This window comes from Trachinotus anak, unplaced genomic scaffold (assembly GCF_046630095.1).
Source record: "Trachinotus anak isolate AG129_WGS33_773 ecotype Australia unplaced genomic scaffold, CSIRO_AGI_Tana_v1 ptg000013l, whole genome shotgun sequence".
Classification (NCBI taxonomy): Eukaryota; Metazoa; Chordata; class Actinopteri; order Carangiformes; family Carangidae; genus Trachinotus; species Trachinotus anak.
This window is the reverse complement of record NW_027273864.1, coordinates 13253597-13269301: the sequence shown is the minus strand read 5'-3', so window position 1 is coordinate 13269301 and position 15705 is coordinate 13253597. Positions and strand designations below refer to the sequence as shown.

Below are 15705 nucleotides of genomic sequence, written 5' to 3'. Positions count from 1 at the left end.
GGTGCCTACGTCACCACATTTCACCGAATGTGACGGAACATCGTGGGAGCCCGTGAGGGAGGTCTGCAGACACACCGGCGGGGACAGGTGAGCTGGCCGAGGGCCTCGCCTCTACAGAGCGTGTTTCTGTGTCGTTCTCCGGGTGGTGGTCGCCAGCGGTGGCTCTGAGGGTGACCGGTCAATTAACGCCGAGTCACTTGTAGGCTACTCTCCTCTCTCTGGTTGATGTGTCAGCTTTTGTGAGGCTGAAATCTGTGCTTAGATGCAAAATGAGGCAAGCCGCTCTCCAGCTCGCATCTTGCACGGTTCTGTGTCTCCTCCTGAGCCTCAGCCAGGCAGCCAGACAAGGACAGGACATCAGATGTGGAGGTACGTGTCTGTCCCCGGTTCACGCTCCGATCAGTGCACACAGCACAGAGAAAAAGCCTAATCCCGCGGTGTGCTCCTCTCAGCCTGCAGGGCTCTGGTAGATGAGATGGAGTGGGCCATCTCCCAGATAGATCCGAAGAAAATGATCCAGACTGGATCCTTCAGGATCAACCCGGACGGCAGCCAGTCCATCAGAGAGGTGAGGCTGCAGCAGCACAGCCACGTCGTGATCTATGTCCAACCCACTCTCTAGGCTTCATGGCTTCACTGCTGGTGTACATAATGAAGTAGTACCTCACATGTACTTCAGTGCTGTATAACCACAATACTCTTTGATTAAGTCCTCAATATCTGTGTCAACATATATATATATATATACATATATAAATCACATCCCTTTCGAATGTTATACTGTTTTTAATTTAGACAAAGATGTATAGCTGTTTGTGACCCCACAACTTTCAGCCGAAGCACGTGAGACCTTTAGCTTACTCTGTGAAATTTAAAAAGGTTTAGTAGAAAAAAATCCTTAGTGATATGAGGTTTTGAAAAAGTTAATTATTGTCGTATCAGTACTGTAACTCAGGTTTTTGTAGTGGTGCAGATACTGCGAAACTTACCAGCTCTTACCAGCTAGTGGCTGTTTATTGTGTCATGTAACATGCAAAAAAGTGTCCAAATCACATGAAAGTACAATTGCAGTGGTGAAAATTCATCAGAACATACCTTCTTATAGATTCCATTTAAAACAAAGAACATTGTCTCGTCTCCCATGCTATAAAAATACAATCTGCTACAGAAAGGTTCCCTCCCCCAAATAACCCACTCTTGTCCTTTATAATCATCCGACTAGAAGTTGTCTTTAAAGATGGACATTTTACTTTAAAAAATACACCCCTCGAATCATGATCAGCATAACATGAAATAAACTTTCCATAAAGTTGGCTGAGTTTGAGGTGATAAGAACATTTTTACATAATAAGTAAACTGAAAGAAGTTGAGGTCAGGTCAGGTTGGTGTTATAAAGGGACCTGATTTTTTGAGTTTCGTATACTAAAGCTAGAGAGACGAAATCAGGCAGGTGAAATCTTATTGTCAGCTGACTGGTAAATTATGGTACTCAAGGGAGCTCAGCACACAACAGCTTAACAAGCACATGCAGATAGAACGAACACGAGCAAATCAAGAAAACCTCTTCACCCCTTTGACAGCACATGTCAGCTTTAAGAGGATACCAAGTGTTGGTGTTGACATGGAGAAAAATCTCAGACCCTCACAACCTTTGATGCCACCAGGTTCCTCTGGCTCGCTCAGAGGGAAACCTCCTGGAGCTGATGGAGAGTGTGTGCGAGAGGATGGAGGACTATGGCGAGCGCACAGATTCTTCAACAAACAGGAAGTCCTACATAAGGATCAAATCACGGAGCGGTGAGGCCATGGACCTCTCAGAGGCCACGCTGGATTCAAGAGTTACAGCCAGTTTAAAATTTGCAGTAAGTACAGTTTTCTGTTCAAGAAATTACGATGATTTGTTCCAAAAGACAGATAATTTAATGCATTAGCTATTCATCATTGGGTTTTCATGGTCATAAATTATTATGCTTTTATTGTAGATTTTGTTATTTTATATACTGTGAGTTGAACAGTTTCTAACTGTTTATTTTGACTGATTTCTCCAGTGTGAAACAATTGTTGAGCAGAATGAAGATGAAATCATTGAATTCTTCGCCCATGAGACTGATAATGTTAAAGACAAGCTCTGTAGCAAGAGGACAGGTATGTTTTCAGCTCACTTAATTTGTTAAACACATGACTGAGGTTGAGTTTCTAAATATGGCGAGTTGTCACCCAATTACACACTTCTGTCATGTGGATCTACTGTAGTGTCTGTATTTAAATGAACTGTTTTCCTGTCCTGTGTGCTCTGCAGACCTCTGTGACCATGCTCTGAAAATGCCCCATGATGAACTTTGATGTTACCTCGCCATGGCTGCTGTCTCTACTCAGCTGAAATGGAGACACTGGGTGCTGTAATGTTTACAGTTGTCACTTATCACCGGTTTATGCCATGGCAGTGGTTCAAGATGTATACAAATCCTTAAAATCTATAGAATAGAAAGTCCACAAACAAAAGAAAATGTGTTATTCCTGTGACCATGGAAAACTTAAGGGCCAGTTTGCCACTTTTAGCCACATCTCCATGTCACTTTCTTATGAAATGTGAGTTATTACACTTTTCAAATTTCTGTTTCTCATATACAGGCTCTTGTCTTGTCTTCACCAGATAAAAAAGATACTGTGAAACTGCAAAAAAGTAGGTGCAGTCCAAAATTGTATAAAATAAATAAATTGTATATTTCCAGTAAGAATTCCACCTTAAAACAAGTACATAGAGTTTAGGTTAAAATTTGATCAAGTGGTCCTTAAGTCCTTATTCATGCACAATGAAAGAGTCTCTCCCAAAGCTACATGCAGAAGTGCTCTGAGGACTCTAGTCACTGACAACACAAGTGTCATTACACTTTGAGTTTTAGCTTTGGTAGAGAGTTTGTGATTTCCACCAATATTTATGTACAAGTTCATGATCGTAAGAATAATCTGTTTTTTGGTTATCAAAAAAAAGTTAAACACCATCAGTTTTAAGATACATTATGTAAGATCAGGAATGAAGTTGATTTCAGATTTGATTAGAATTTGTTCCACTGTGGGACAAATGAGAAAATGTGCCTTTACTGCCAGACAAATGTTTCCCAGGTAGCATCACACTACTCATAGGACTAGTCTTTTTCATCCATCAGTAGAAGCACCTCAGTATTGTTATTGTTGTTGTAAAATGAATTAGTAAATCAACTAATCACATATTTTCCACTGGAGAAATTGACAACAGAAGATTAATTGAAAGATACAGCAAAGTCAAAAAAAGAAAATTAAACAATAAAAGAAATGATTTCTGTAGCTTCTAGGGTCCTGAAAACTTTAAAACACTTCCAGGAACTTTTATTTTTCTCCATTAATTTACAGACTAGTTGGAAAGCGATACATAACATGATACATGGTTAATATTAATAGTAATTGTGTCTGGAAAAAAATGTTTCCCTCCATGCTGCCCTTCCAATCCAGAGAAGAAAACAAATCACTATACTAAACAAAAAGTAATAGCTTCAGAAGCTGGCTAGTGACACATCTTATTTTCATTAAACACTACCCAAACCAGCTGCAATCCATTTGTATTATGACATTTAACGAGCGTTTGTTTTTTTTAACTTCTGAGCCTTAAAAGAAAAGTTTAGTTTTCTTCGGTCTTGTAAAACCAAACTGTAATTTAATTTCACTAGAGTGTACTGTTGTCCACAATCTGATTAAGAATCGTTCTCATCTGGAAAATCCTCATGCTGTACTGTCAATATAGAAAGGCTAAGAAGTGTATTTGGTATCATTTATTTTACATTGTGTAAAAAAAAATGAACTTGCTGTCTCATGTGAACATTCTCTTGAAATTTCCTTTTTTTATATATAAATTTTGTAAGTTTTCTGCATCTGTTGTGTCTTCAATCAATCAGAATATATATCAGAATATATACCACAGCAACATGAGTTTACCATCTATTTTATAAGATACAAGTCATAAACGTTTAACCATTCATCACTTAAATGATAACTTGGTGTCACTAAAATATTACGTAAGTATATTCTAATGTTTGCGCATACGTTCCATATCAGGGTGACAATGAGTTTACACATTTTGCTGTGAAATTGTGAGACCCAGTTTTGATATTCAGTATGCATGTGTTTCTACTGGATGATACACAAATTAGTACTTCTGTCCATTCTGTTGGCAGAGGTAGTTTCAGGCTCAAAAGGCATCTGATCTCTGGTTCTCCAAAGATTACCCATAGATTAATCTTTGATTAATATACATCTTTGATCACTATACATAGCATCCAAATTATAATAAAAAAAACAAAAGTGAGGTAAGAGTCTCTTAATAATAATTTAACGTCATTAAAGCTGCCACTTACAGAATTTTTCACATAAGCAGTTACATAGATTTCCCCCAGAATCTTTGGTGGATTAGCACATTCACATAACATTTTGAATGTATAGTTGAACAAATTTAATTGACATCCAAATTTAATTGAGATTTAATCCTTCTTTATTGCGTTATATTTGTATTCAGAAAAATTGGCTGCCAACCGACTTAAAGTACAAAAATGTAGACTGAAAGATTATATGAGAAATTAGATATAAAACTAAAATGTTTTCCAGTTTACAAAAAGTCTGATCTTATGCATTTTGATGCTCTTTTTTTTTTTTTAGCTCTATTTATTTTAGGACACATTAACTTTCCACAGCATTTCCACTCCAATTTAAAATGCATAATGGCTTGATTTTTGCCAGAAATAATACCACACCATGATGTAACTCCAAATAATGAAATCTTTTATTCTATATACTTCTATTATCTCACACTGCATAGTATGGGGAAAATGTTTTCTAGAGGTAGCACATACATATTAATTAAGATTTTAAGAAAAAATGTGGCAAAACTTGGTTTACAGGAATAGTTTTGTAGATAAATAGAGTTGGTTCTGAATATTTTACATTTCCCAACTGTCAAATTCCTACATTTCTATAACAGTAAATGCATCACCCAACCAGCCAACAAATAAAAACTATAAAATTACATTGACAGTGTACTCCAAGTTTCATTAAAAACAAAGTACAACACTGTTAATTAATCTAATTAGTCGAATTACACATATTGGATCAGTGTTTTTTGTTTGTTAAATTATGTTACAGACTCACTTTCCTCCACTGCAGCTGTACAATCTCAACCTGTGACTTCATCTGACACCACAACAACCTCCTCATTTTCTTTTAGCTCAATTTCTGTCATTTCCATAGCCTCAACTGTTACATTCCCCACCTCAGCTGTGCGCTCCTCACTCAGACAAAACTCTTTTTTGTCTCCCTTGTCTAGCTCATCCTCTGCCCCTTCCACAGCTGTAGTCTCATCTTTTACCTCACCAAAGCAGCATTGCTCTCCTTCAGCTGTGGGAAACTCCTCGCCAGTTTCTGTCTTGCTTTCCGTCATGGCATCAGGTGGTGTTTCCTCAACCTCGTCTTCTTCTGCTACAATAACAGTATCTCCAGAGCTGCTGATGCTGCTGCAAGACAGTGTGTCTTCTTCAGCATGTCTGCTTGGCTCTTCATGACATTGATCCTGCTCTACATCCTCAACACTTTCTGTTGAAACCTTGTGTTGCCCTACTTCATCAAGGACTATCCTCTCAGAGTTCACCACATCTGGGCAGCCCAAGTCCTCCCCTATGCTCTCTGGATCCCACTGCTCGCTCACTTCCTCCTCCTCATTTTCAGAGTCAGGTGCTGTATGTTTCCTAATGCGATTCACTGCATCCCACAGAGACTTGGGATATTGGGGCTCTTCTTTGTCGGGTAAGTCAAGGGAAACACCTTCAATATCCTCATGAGGGGAAATAGAAGTGCTGGAAGCAAGCTGTGGGGCTGATTTAGAGGTAGAAGAAGATGGAAACTTAAGGGATTCTTCACAAGAGATCAATTGAAGAGGAGGTGGGACAGTTTCTGGGATTCCAGCTTCAGCAGTGGTAATATTTAGAGCTGAGGGACAGACTGTGTCTGTTTCCAGAAAAGACACGGGCTCTGTGTCTGGCTTGGGTGATGCATGAGGTGGAGAAGGTAAAGAAGGAAAATCGGAGGGTGAGAGGACATCTAAAGGTGATTGAGACACCTTGCTGTCTGAGTTTGAAGGTGAGGGAGAAGGAGAGTCAGTGGGTTCAGTCTTTGGTTCAACATCCTGCAGAATTTCAATTTCTATTTGAGTCTGACAGTCTGTAGCATTTTCCTGTGATATTTTTTGTTCCAAAAGACCTGCAGGATCCTCATCAGCATCTATTAGTGATTGCTTTTCAGTCACATAACTATCCTTTACACAAGAAGTATCCCCTTCTTGGCCATAATAAAGTTGTTGCTGTAAGACTTTGGATATTTCAGATGTCTGCACTGAGAGACCTGTATCTTCACTGGCCTCTTTTTGTGATTGCTCTTCAGTCATATGACTCTGTTTTACAGTGGAAGTGTCCTTATCAAACTGTTGCTGCAAAATTTTGACTTCTACTTGAGTTTGACTGTCAGTCACGCTTTCTTGCAATATTGTGGTTTCCAAAAGTTCTCCAGGATCCTCATCAGCGTCCATTAGTGACTGCTTTTCAGTCGCATAACTATCATTTACAGAAGAAGTATCCCCTTCTTGGCCATAATAAAGTTTTTGCTGTAAAGCTTTGACCTCTACTTGACTGTCATTTGCATTTTCTTTGGATATTTCAGATGTCTGTGCTGGGAGACCTGTATCTTCACTGGCTTCTTTCGGTGATTGCTCTTCAGTCATATGACTCTGTTTTACAGTGGAAGTGTCCTCTTCTTGGCTGTTATCAAACTGTTGCTGCAAAGTTTTGATCTCTACTTGAGTTTGACTGTCAGTCACACTTTCTTGTAATATTGTTGTTTCCAAAAGTCCTGAAGGATCCTCATCAGCGTCCATTAGTGACTGCTTTTCAGTCACATAACTATCATTTATGGAAGAAGTATCCCCTTCTTGGCCATAATAAAGTTTTTGCTGTAAAGCTTTGACCTCTACTTGACTGTCATTTGCATTTTCTTTGGATATTTCAGATGTCTGTGCTGAGAGACCTGTATCTTCACTGGCTTCTTTTTGTGATTGCTCCTCAGTCATATGACTCTCTTTGAAAGTGGAAGCGTCCCCTTCTTGGCCGTTATCAAACTGTTGCTTCAAAATTTTGACCTCTACTTGACTTTGATTGTTAGGTACCTTTTCTTGCAATATTGTGGTTTCCAAAAGTTCTGCAGGATCTTCATCAGCATCTTGTTGTAGTTGCTCTTCAGTCACAAAACTTTCTTTTACACAAAAAACATCCTCTGCTTGGACACATTCAAGTTGTTGCTGCAAAATGCCGACATCTATAGTATTTTCTTTGGATGTTTCAAGAGTCTGCTCCAAAAGGTCTGTAGAGTCCCTTTCGACTTCATTTGCATGTTGCTCATCAGTGGTGTTGCTTTCTTCTACACAAGCAGCATTGACTGGTTGTTCATATTCAGATTGTTCCTGTGACCCCACTTCCTGGTCCTGGAGGTCCTCAAAGGCATCACTGATCTCATTGTTTATTAGCTGTGATGTTTCTCCCTCCTCATCCTGATCCTCAATCCCAGACATTGCGTCTGCCATTTGATACATTAAATCAACAGGGCGAGGAGGGCTCAGGGAATGATGTGTATGGGGAGTGGTGCTTGGGGAAGATTCAGCAGATCCAGAGGAAAGAGGAGATGGTAGTTGCTGTGATGGTATGTAAGGAAGGGATGTGGTTTGAGAATGAGGAGCAAGGTTTTCAGTTGTATCAAGTGCAGCCAACTGGGACTCAAGACCAAGTTCTGTGTTCAACTGTGAGGTGTATGAAAGAGCAGTAGGGTCAGAGTGTGAAGGCAAAGAAGAATTAGAGATGGGTGGACTGAAACACTGAGATGGATGTTGAGAGGAGGCATCATTTTCAACAGGCAGGTTTTCTTCCTGACTCTGCTCAGTTGTACCCTTGTCACTGCTAGGTTCAAGCAAAATTTCCTCAGCAATTTTGGTTTCCTGTGACGTTTTGATGTCTGTCTCGAGTTGGGAGTCAGTGTCTTTCTCTTCAGATATATCAGACATCTGCTCCTGAGGTCCTGCAAAATGTTCATCCTCTTGATTTTTCACCTCATCCTCAGCATCATCACTCTCTTTCAAATGCTCAGTTTGGCCAACTTCAGAGTGATTCTGTGATCTTTCCTCCTCTGCTGTGTCCACTGGAAGTTGTTCAGCTGCATCATGAATGTCATTTGTTATTGGAGAAGGTACAACCTCTACATCCTGCTTCTTAACACACAAGTCAAGGAATGATGTAGCATCTTCAGGTTGTTGTTCAGTGATGCAGTCGTGTAGAGGGATACCAAGGATCCTTTCAGCACGCTCCTCCAAGGTTTCCTTTTCAGAAATGGGAGATGAAGGCATCCAGGGAAAAGAGATGTCTCCTCCTTCCTTGGGTTCCTTTTTCTCCCCAGGATCTGAGTCTAGTTCGGTCTCAGGCCTTTCATTTACCTGTAAGGGGTTTATTTCTACGTTCAGAGCCTCATCCTGATTCAGCTGACTGTTTGATTCTGGACAGGTGTTTAATTGAATATCAAGTGGACTGTCTTCTGTGTGTGGTGTGGAGCTTAAATAGTGAACCTGCTCTTTCTTTGGTGATGGAATCAGATCCATTTTGACAACACATGTTGTGTCAGTGCCCAGTAGACCCTTACTGTCCTCAGATTGTGTGTCTTCCTTGATATCCAGTTCCGTTGCTTCGACATTGACTGGATGAACAGTAGCACACTCTTCAGGGTTCTGCAGACCATCTGATTCTCCTTCCTCACTGTTCGCTTTCAAAAATGTGAATGAACTCTCAGTTTCTGCCCTGCTTGTGAAACTTGGCTCCCTCCACAAAGGATATTTGACTGACACAGGTTGAACTGCTTGTGCAACTTGTCTCCCGTACGTAGAATTCGCATTGTTTAAACTATTTTTTTCTGGGGAAACAGCATCTGTCTCTGCTTTGTTTGATAGATTATCTCCAAGGATCTCACTTTCTACACAGGTTGGTGTCTCCATCTGTTTCTCTTTGAGATTTCTTGTATCAGAAGTATTTGACTGCTCTGTGAGTGCTGGCACTCTGAAGTCTACTTCATCTGCAAGCTTTTGTGTTTGATAAATGCCATCACCATCTATAAAATCTTTTGAAACCTCTCCTAATTCTGTGCCTTCAGTGTTTGTTTGGGAAGTGCAAAGTAGCAAGGATGGGGTCTCTGTTGTGTCAGCTATTCGGGACACCAGGCAGAATATGGTCATCCCACCTGTCTTTTTATTTAATCTGAACTTCCTTCCTTCAATGACCTTCGAGGACATTTGCTCATTTGTCTTTGTATTCTGAACTGTTGGTATCATTTGTGACTGTTGCAAAGAGGACATACACTCATGCTGCATGTGTGTATTTTGGACACTGATAGGACTGCTTGCCTGTAAGGCATTCAATCCCTGTTCTCTGTGCTTGAGTCCATCCAGCTCTGCACAGGTTTTATTCCCATCTGGTTTTGTTAAGTCCTCTTTCTCTGTCTTCCTCTTATCCTGCAGATCGACAGACACATCCTGCTTTCTGAGTGTGGGCTGTGACCAGTAGGTTTGTCTCTTACTATCCTGCTCCCAGCTGGTGTCACAACGGTGCATTACTGGTGAGCTTTTATGTGGGCTGTTATAGGGAGGAGGAGCAATATAGCCAGGAGGTTGGCTGAACATCCTCCTTTGGTAGCCTGTCTTTTCTTTAATGTCCAACATGTGGCTTGTGTCAGGGGCAGGAGCTTGTGTTGGATAATAGGCCAGAGTTTGCTGCCTGCCCCCTCTATCCCACACTCCTGATTCTCTGATGTTTGCAGGTTGTCTGACTTGTTGCAGTGCTGCCACTCGAGGATCTGCTCCACTCCTGCCGTCCCTCTCTGGAGCTCTGCTGCTCTCCAACAGGCCCTGAGAGGCACCCCTTAACTCTGCCTCTATACGTCTCCTTCTCGGAAGTGAATGGCTATATCGAGCTGCCCAAGCTTCCAGCTCTCGATAGCTGCTGTCGCTCCTCTTAATAGACGCTTCCCTGTTGTAGCGAACAGGGCTACAGGGCTCCCACCTCCTCTGCCATCCCTCTCTCAGAAATCCTCTTTCGTATTCCCTTGCCGCTCGTTGAGCTGTTGTCCACTCTCTGTCTCTGGCTTCATGTGGCTGATACTCGCCTAGGTCATGATGCTGCTTAGTATGACAGTCCAGAATAAAAGGAAAGTGGGAAGAAGTTGTGGCAGGTGGCTCTGGATCTGTCCAGTTGGTGTAATCCTGTGGAACCCCTCCGGTTCTTGATCCTGGTACAGTCCAGTAACTGGACTCCCTGCCTTGATCCTGCTGCTTACCATAGTACAACGGATAATGGGTCGCCTGATGTCTGTCATGATAGCTGTTGGTAAAATGACGGTAAAATGTGTGCATTAATTCAAATGTATAATATATCATTTCAGCAAAGATGACAGTTCCACATCACACTCACTTTATGATATGCTGTTTTTGAAGAAAATCTTTCCATGACAAGTGATTTCTCTTCAGAGCTCTGTACGCTTAACTACATTTGAACGTTATTTAGTAAGTGAATATAATGTGTTGATAAAAAAATCTGTACTTCAGACAATAATGACAGTAATACAGACCTGTAATCTACAGATATTCAAAATATTTTGAAGTACATTTTTAAGTTAATCAGGGGTTACACAGTGCATAGAAAGTACATAGGCAACTGCTCTCTGTCACAAGTTAAGTATCACTACTGGAGGCTACAGTGAAGTCGTTTGTCAAACTAGGTTTGAAAAAAAAAAAAGGCAACCCTGCTTTTGATAATAAAAAAATTCATAGCACTAAACTCACTTATGTGTACAATTTCTCCCAGGAACAGTACCAAATTTGGCATATAGAGGTGATTGCCCCTGATGCTCAGGCCAGTACTCCATCTTTTGGTCTGATACAAAGAGCTGAAAAAGGGAGAAAAAAATTGTTATATATTCAGCTTTTTATGCCTCTTCTCAAAATACATAAAATGAAAAGATCTGAAGAAGGAAGAATTTATTATTTTTCTAACATTAAATGTGACTAAATAAAAATAATAAAAATAAAAATGTATAAAAGGTTTAATCAAAAATGTAACACAAATTAAATAAATAAGTAGACAAGTTACAGATGAGTAAATAGAGGGATACATGGACACGCGCAACACGTACCTTCAGCTGCTGTTTTCAGATTATTGTCCTTCGTGCTCATGAGGTGACATGAGGTCTAATGAAGTCAAACCGGACAACTTGTTTTAAAAAGATTGTGGTTTTCATTCCCCTCCCACTTTACCCCCACCCCTCGCAACACGCACACACACTCCCTGTCATTGCAAGCTCATCCTCCTTTTATTGGGCCAACATGCACAGTTCAAATAGCACATCATCCCCCTCTAAAGTGAATGCAAAGTGGGAATATGAACCTTGTTACCACGTTTATAAAACTATCATGGATTTTGTACTAAAAGTCAAATCTAACAAACAGTTAAAAAAAACCCGCTCAGATAAAAAAACACGTAGATAAAAACAGCTCTGGTGGCAAACTTGTTGACCCTAGAGTTTTACCGTGACAACCATTTTAGATGGAAAAAAAGCTCCTTTACTTATTGTATTGGGACAATTTTGTTGTCAGTCTGATTATGATAATAGAATAAGTCTCTGCTCACATAGCTGCACAGACTTTTCTTTAATCAAAAACAAGATAATGGAAAATCTAAAAATACTTTCAAATGCACAGTTAATATTTAAAATGTTAATTCCGTTTTTTTTTTTTTTTGTCGGCCGAACATCACCACCACTTCCTAACAACACAGTTTTCCATAACTTTGCCCTAATAATAATGAATATCAACAAAACTGTTGATCTGCACTTTGCATGACACTCATGTGGGAGGTGCGGGGCGTGATGGCGAGCAGACTCTGCATGGAGATAGGGATCTGTTGTTTTGTCGGCTGAATTGTAGCAGAGGGAGAGACGGGCAGCGGACGGGTTGTCTCCCTTTCTTTAAAACTCTCCAGCGTAACAAACAGGCTTTCCTTTTCTGAACAGAAAGTCTGTACATCAGCAGAGAGCAGGAGAGAGGGGATGAGGTATGTACAGACATCAGGCTGCAGGGAGGACAATCTGTTGATGTTGACAGAATAGTTGGAGGGGATGGGATGAACTTTACTTTAATGTATCTACAAAAATAGTGCTGAATATTCATGACCCATACACAGAAAATATGTTTTCTTTATGTTAAGTCCTGCAATCCAGATGTTTAGTGTGTTGTATGACCCATTTTAAAGAAACATACCCAGAGTGGTGTCTTCTGTAAAAAACAAAAACAAAAACAGTGACAACATGGAAAAACAGGCAAGTGAAGAACTGGATCTCCAGTCAGGTGATGATGAGCAGACTGCAGCCTTTATCTGCAGGAGAGAAGCTGTAACTGTTCACTGAAAAATAACAAATCTGTACTGCTCATGCCCATTAAATCCAGCGCTGAACTTTGATCCTCAGTAATTTTGTAGACAGCCGTCAAATGTTGTTGAATGTTTTGTTATTTTAGCATTGCCCAGTTGAAATCTATAAATCTACAAAAATATTAATTCAGACACATTTTGAAGACAATGAACCTATCATCAGAGTACTTTACCAATAACGACAGGGACACATTTCATTATTCAAAGCATGTATTGTAAATTTCGGCATTAACTGCTGTAAAGAATGAAATATTCATAGGATATTACATATAGCTTAAGTAACTGATAATACCCATATAAATATATAAATAAAACAAACCAATGATCACCTAAGTAAAAAACAAATAGTGGTTTTACAGTAAGTTCCACTATATGGTGCAGCTTGACAGACCGTGTAAACTCAACTTTAACCTTTCATATGACTGACTGACTAAATTGATTTCTTTATAAAGAGAATTCACTGAGAGCAGCTCTTTTTATAGGAGTATACAAATTAACTGTAACAAGTTGTAGGTGGGATATTAAAAAAACAAACAAATTTGAACTAAAAGTAATGAAAGAGAGAGTGCCATCTGAAACTCTAGACTTTCATTGTCCAGTAACAGTTGAGCTCCTCCTTCTGGCAGCTCAATTTCACAGAATGCATTCACTGCTTCTTTTATTTTATTTTTTAAATTCTCTTAGAGTGCACCCAAGAGGCCAGAGCCATAACTGGTCTCAGTATGTTAAGCTACCCCTGCTTTTACTGGGATGTTCTTAGAGATGCCCTGTAGATATTAATGTTTTGTTGGTCATCGCGGTGCACAAGGGCTACACTGAATCTGCTTGGTAGACACTCCTCATAGAAACCCGGGGTCCCATGCTCTTTTCGCATCTTGGATGAGAGATAAACCACAGCACCATTCTTGCATAAATGAGTAAGCGTCTCCACCAGCAGCGGATAAGTCTCTGGGAGGTAAATGATATCTGCACAAAGCACCAGATCCCAGTCAGACGGGAAGTTCATGTGGTCCTCACCCCAGGACAGAGGGAGGACAGCAGGAGGAGGAGAAGGCCAACCAGTGGATGGCATGTTAGCTGAGACGTTGGCCTGAAGCTGTGGGAGAGCCAGAGGGAGGTCTGTGAGGGTCACAGCTGCACCTGAAAGGAAGAAGATTTGATTCCAACGTGTTATTGATTAAATACTCAGCTGAAGGTTGCAGGAAAATAAATGTTATACACACAGCAAGGAAATACATACACCATCTGTATTCAGGTACTGTGAACCTGGGGGGAAAAATCTCATGTTATCTTGACAATGTGAAATGAGTGAGGTGGTAAAGCACACAGCACACCACTGAAATGTCAGGGGCAAGTTTGCAGAGCCATAAACAGCAAGTGTGTAGAGTTGACTGAGACTCACAGACAGATACACGAGAAAATAACTTCTTATTTGCACACACAGACAGTCAGGGAGGACGTTATAATGTCACTTTGTATCATTAACATAAATATAGTAGCAGACCAGCCAACACACCGAGGCGTGCTGCCAAAATACCGACGACACCGGTCCCTGCCCCCAGCTCGATGACGCGCTTTCCCCCCAGCTCCGCAGACTGCTCCTCGAAGTAACGACACAAGTGTAACGCCTGTGTACACACACACACACCATATTATACACAACTCACACTTAGTGATAACATTTGTATGGTTAAAAAAAAAAAAAAGTGACTGTAATGAAGGGTATTCATGCGCTTACAGCTTCCCAGACCGGGGCAGCCACGCCGAGGTTGGCGCCGAACACCTGCCTTATCTTCAGCTCTTCGCCGAAGAAACTGTACTGATTTTCTAGAGAAAATGTTTCTGCAAACAGACAGTCGTCCACGGGAAATGGGTCGTCTTCATCCCCGGGATAAGTCATGGTTGGTGGTGGGTGAAATTGGTAAGTAATCACATGCAGCGGATAAAGCCTGCTGCGTCCACGTCGGCTGCTCGTCTTCCAGGTCAGGTAACATGAGAACTACTGTCTTAGTCAGAAAAGCGGCATAAAGTTGTACGAGGGACCTGAAAAAGCTCATATGCACGGTCGTGGCGACATGAGAAGAAAAGGGGCATTGTTAATTTGCCTTCTCGTCTTGTTTTTGACATGTATTTTTCCCCAGTGTTGTTGTTAAAGAGCGTTGTCTGTTAGGTTTAGCTAACCTAGCTAGCTAGCTATTTAGCTGGGGTCTGTTTCGGCTTTCTTGTTTCAGCCTGCACTCAATTTAAAGAGTTAAAGAAAGCTAGTAATTATACTCTCTTACTTCACCTTTTGACTAAAACAAGATTTAGTTATGTGTAAGTCTGTTGTGCAAAGATCGTACTGTGGAAGCTTTTAATTTGAAAAGTAGCATAACCACACTTAGTTTCCGGGTTACAGAGCCTGTCAGATGTCCCTGAGGAGCACTGTCCACCACCATTAACAGGGCATTACTGTAGTCCTGAACTACTTACATGCTGAATTACTTGTAGTCTTAATCATTTAGATGTGGAGGAGTGTAAGATAATGCGGTGATTATATTACATTACATTAACTTCTATAAATCACATTTTGCTGATATTATTTCAGAAAAAACTACATACAGTCCAATCCATCATTAAATTTATATAAACCTGAGGTTTACCATATCATTACATGGTGGCTTCAGCTGCCTTTAAATCAGTGATGATCTAAGTTAGGGTTATACCCTAAGTGTTCATATCACAACAAATGTGAGCATATTTATATAATAGTTTTAGCTACACATCAGTTTTTCCTGTATACATAATGGATAATCTCATGTTGACTCACTTATGAATCAAGCTGCAACTAACAGTCATTTTTGTAATCATTTAGTGTAATAAGATGTAAGAATATAGGGAAAATGCCCATTACAATTTCCTTCAAACTAAGGTGATTGCCTCTATTGCTAAACCAAACCCAGACAAAATACCAAATTATTCAACTTTGTTCTATAAAAATAGAGAGAAACCAGCAGATGCTCACATTTTAGAACCAACAACCTTTCAGTGTTTGACATGTTTGCTTGAAAAATGATTATCACTGTTCTCTATTATCAATTTACTTGATAATAGATCTAGTCCATTAATTGAGAAATGGTTT

The 15705-nt window shown here is 40.2% G+C and overlaps 3 protein-coding genes across 3 annotated transcripts; 1 reads left to right on the top strand and 2 right to left on the bottom strand.

Annotated features, from left to right (window-relative positions):
• Nucleotides 1-16: 16 nt before the first annotated feature.
• cnpy2 (canopy FGF signaling regulator 2) lies at nucleotides 17-3905 on the top strand. The gene is made up of 5 exons (XM_071494896.1): nucleotides 17-369; nucleotides 453-568; nucleotides 1665-1862; nucleotides 2049-2145; nucleotides 2300-3905. The coding sequence occupies exons 1-5, from the start codon at nucleotides 270-272 to the stop codon at nucleotides 2341-2343; spliced, it is 555 nt and encodes a 184-aa protein (XP_071350997.1). The 5' UTR covers nucleotides 17-269; the 3' UTR covers nucleotides 2344-3905.
• LOC139630981 (uro-adherence factor A-like) lies at nucleotides 3327-12649 on the bottom strand. The gene is made up of 2 exons (XM_071494887.1): nucleotides 10943-12649; nucleotides 3327-10481 (listed from the first exon to the last, which is right to left on the bottom strand). The coding sequence occupies exons 1-2, from the start codon at nucleotides 11023-11025 to the stop codon at nucleotides 5201-5203; spliced, it is 5364 nt and encodes a 1787-aa protein (XP_071350988.1). The 5' UTR covers nucleotides 11026-12649; the 3' UTR covers nucleotides 3327-5200.
• Nucleotides 12650-12776: 127 nt separating this feature from the next.
• Nucleotides 12777-14824, bottom strand: LOC139630985 (EEF1A lysine methyltransferase 3-like). The gene is made up of 3 exons (XM_071494895.1): nucleotides 14323-14824; nucleotides 14101-14212; nucleotides 12777-13724 (listed from the first exon to the last, which is right to left on the bottom strand). Exons 1-3 carry the CDS (start codon nucleotides 14482-14484, stop codon nucleotides 13327-13329), a joined length of 672 nt encoding a protein of 223 aa, XP_071350996.1. The 5' UTR covers nucleotides 14485-14824; the 3' UTR covers nucleotides 12777-13326.
• Nucleotides 14825-15705: the final 881 nt, after the last annotated feature.

What these genes read in the sequence shown, in the direction of transcription:
- LOC139630985 (XM_071494895.1), bottom strand. Translation starts at nt 14,484, where the DNA reads ATGACTTATCCCGGGGATGAAGACGACCCATTTCCCGTGGACGACTGT. An exon ending in CTGCCCCGGTCTGGGAAGCT is followed by an intron (nt 14,213 to 14,322) that starts GTAAGCGCATGA and finishes GTGTGTACACAG; the next exon opens with GCGTTACACTTGTGTCGTTA. An exon ending in TATTTTGGCAGCACGCCTCG is followed by an intron (nt 13,725 to 14,100) that starts GTGTGTTGGCTG and finishes TCTTCCTTTCAG; the next exon opens with GTGCAGCTGTGACCCTCACA.
- cnpy2 (XM_071494896.1), top strand. Translation starts at nt 270, where the DNA reads ATGAGGCAAGCCGCTCTCCAGCTCGCATCTTGCACGGTTCTGTGTCTC. An exon ending in ACAGGACATCAGATGTGGAG is followed by an intron (nt 370 to 452) that starts GTACGTGTCTGT and finishes TGCTCCTCTCAG; the next exon opens with CCTGCAGGGCTCTGGTAGAT. An exon ending in GCTCTGTAGCAAGAGGACAG is followed by an intron (nt 2,146 to 2,299) that starts GTATGTTTTCAG and finishes TGTGCTCTGCAG; the next exon opens with ACCTCTGTGACCATGCTCTG.
- LOC139630981 (XM_071494887.1), bottom strand. Translation starts at nt 11,025, where the DNA reads ATGGAGTACTGGCCTGAGCATCAGGGGCAATCACCTCTATATGCCAAA. An exon ending in GGGAGAAATTGTACACATAA is followed by an intron (nt 10,482 to 10,942) that starts GTGAGTTTAGTG and finishes TTTTACCAACAG; the next exon opens with CTATCATGACAGACATCAGG.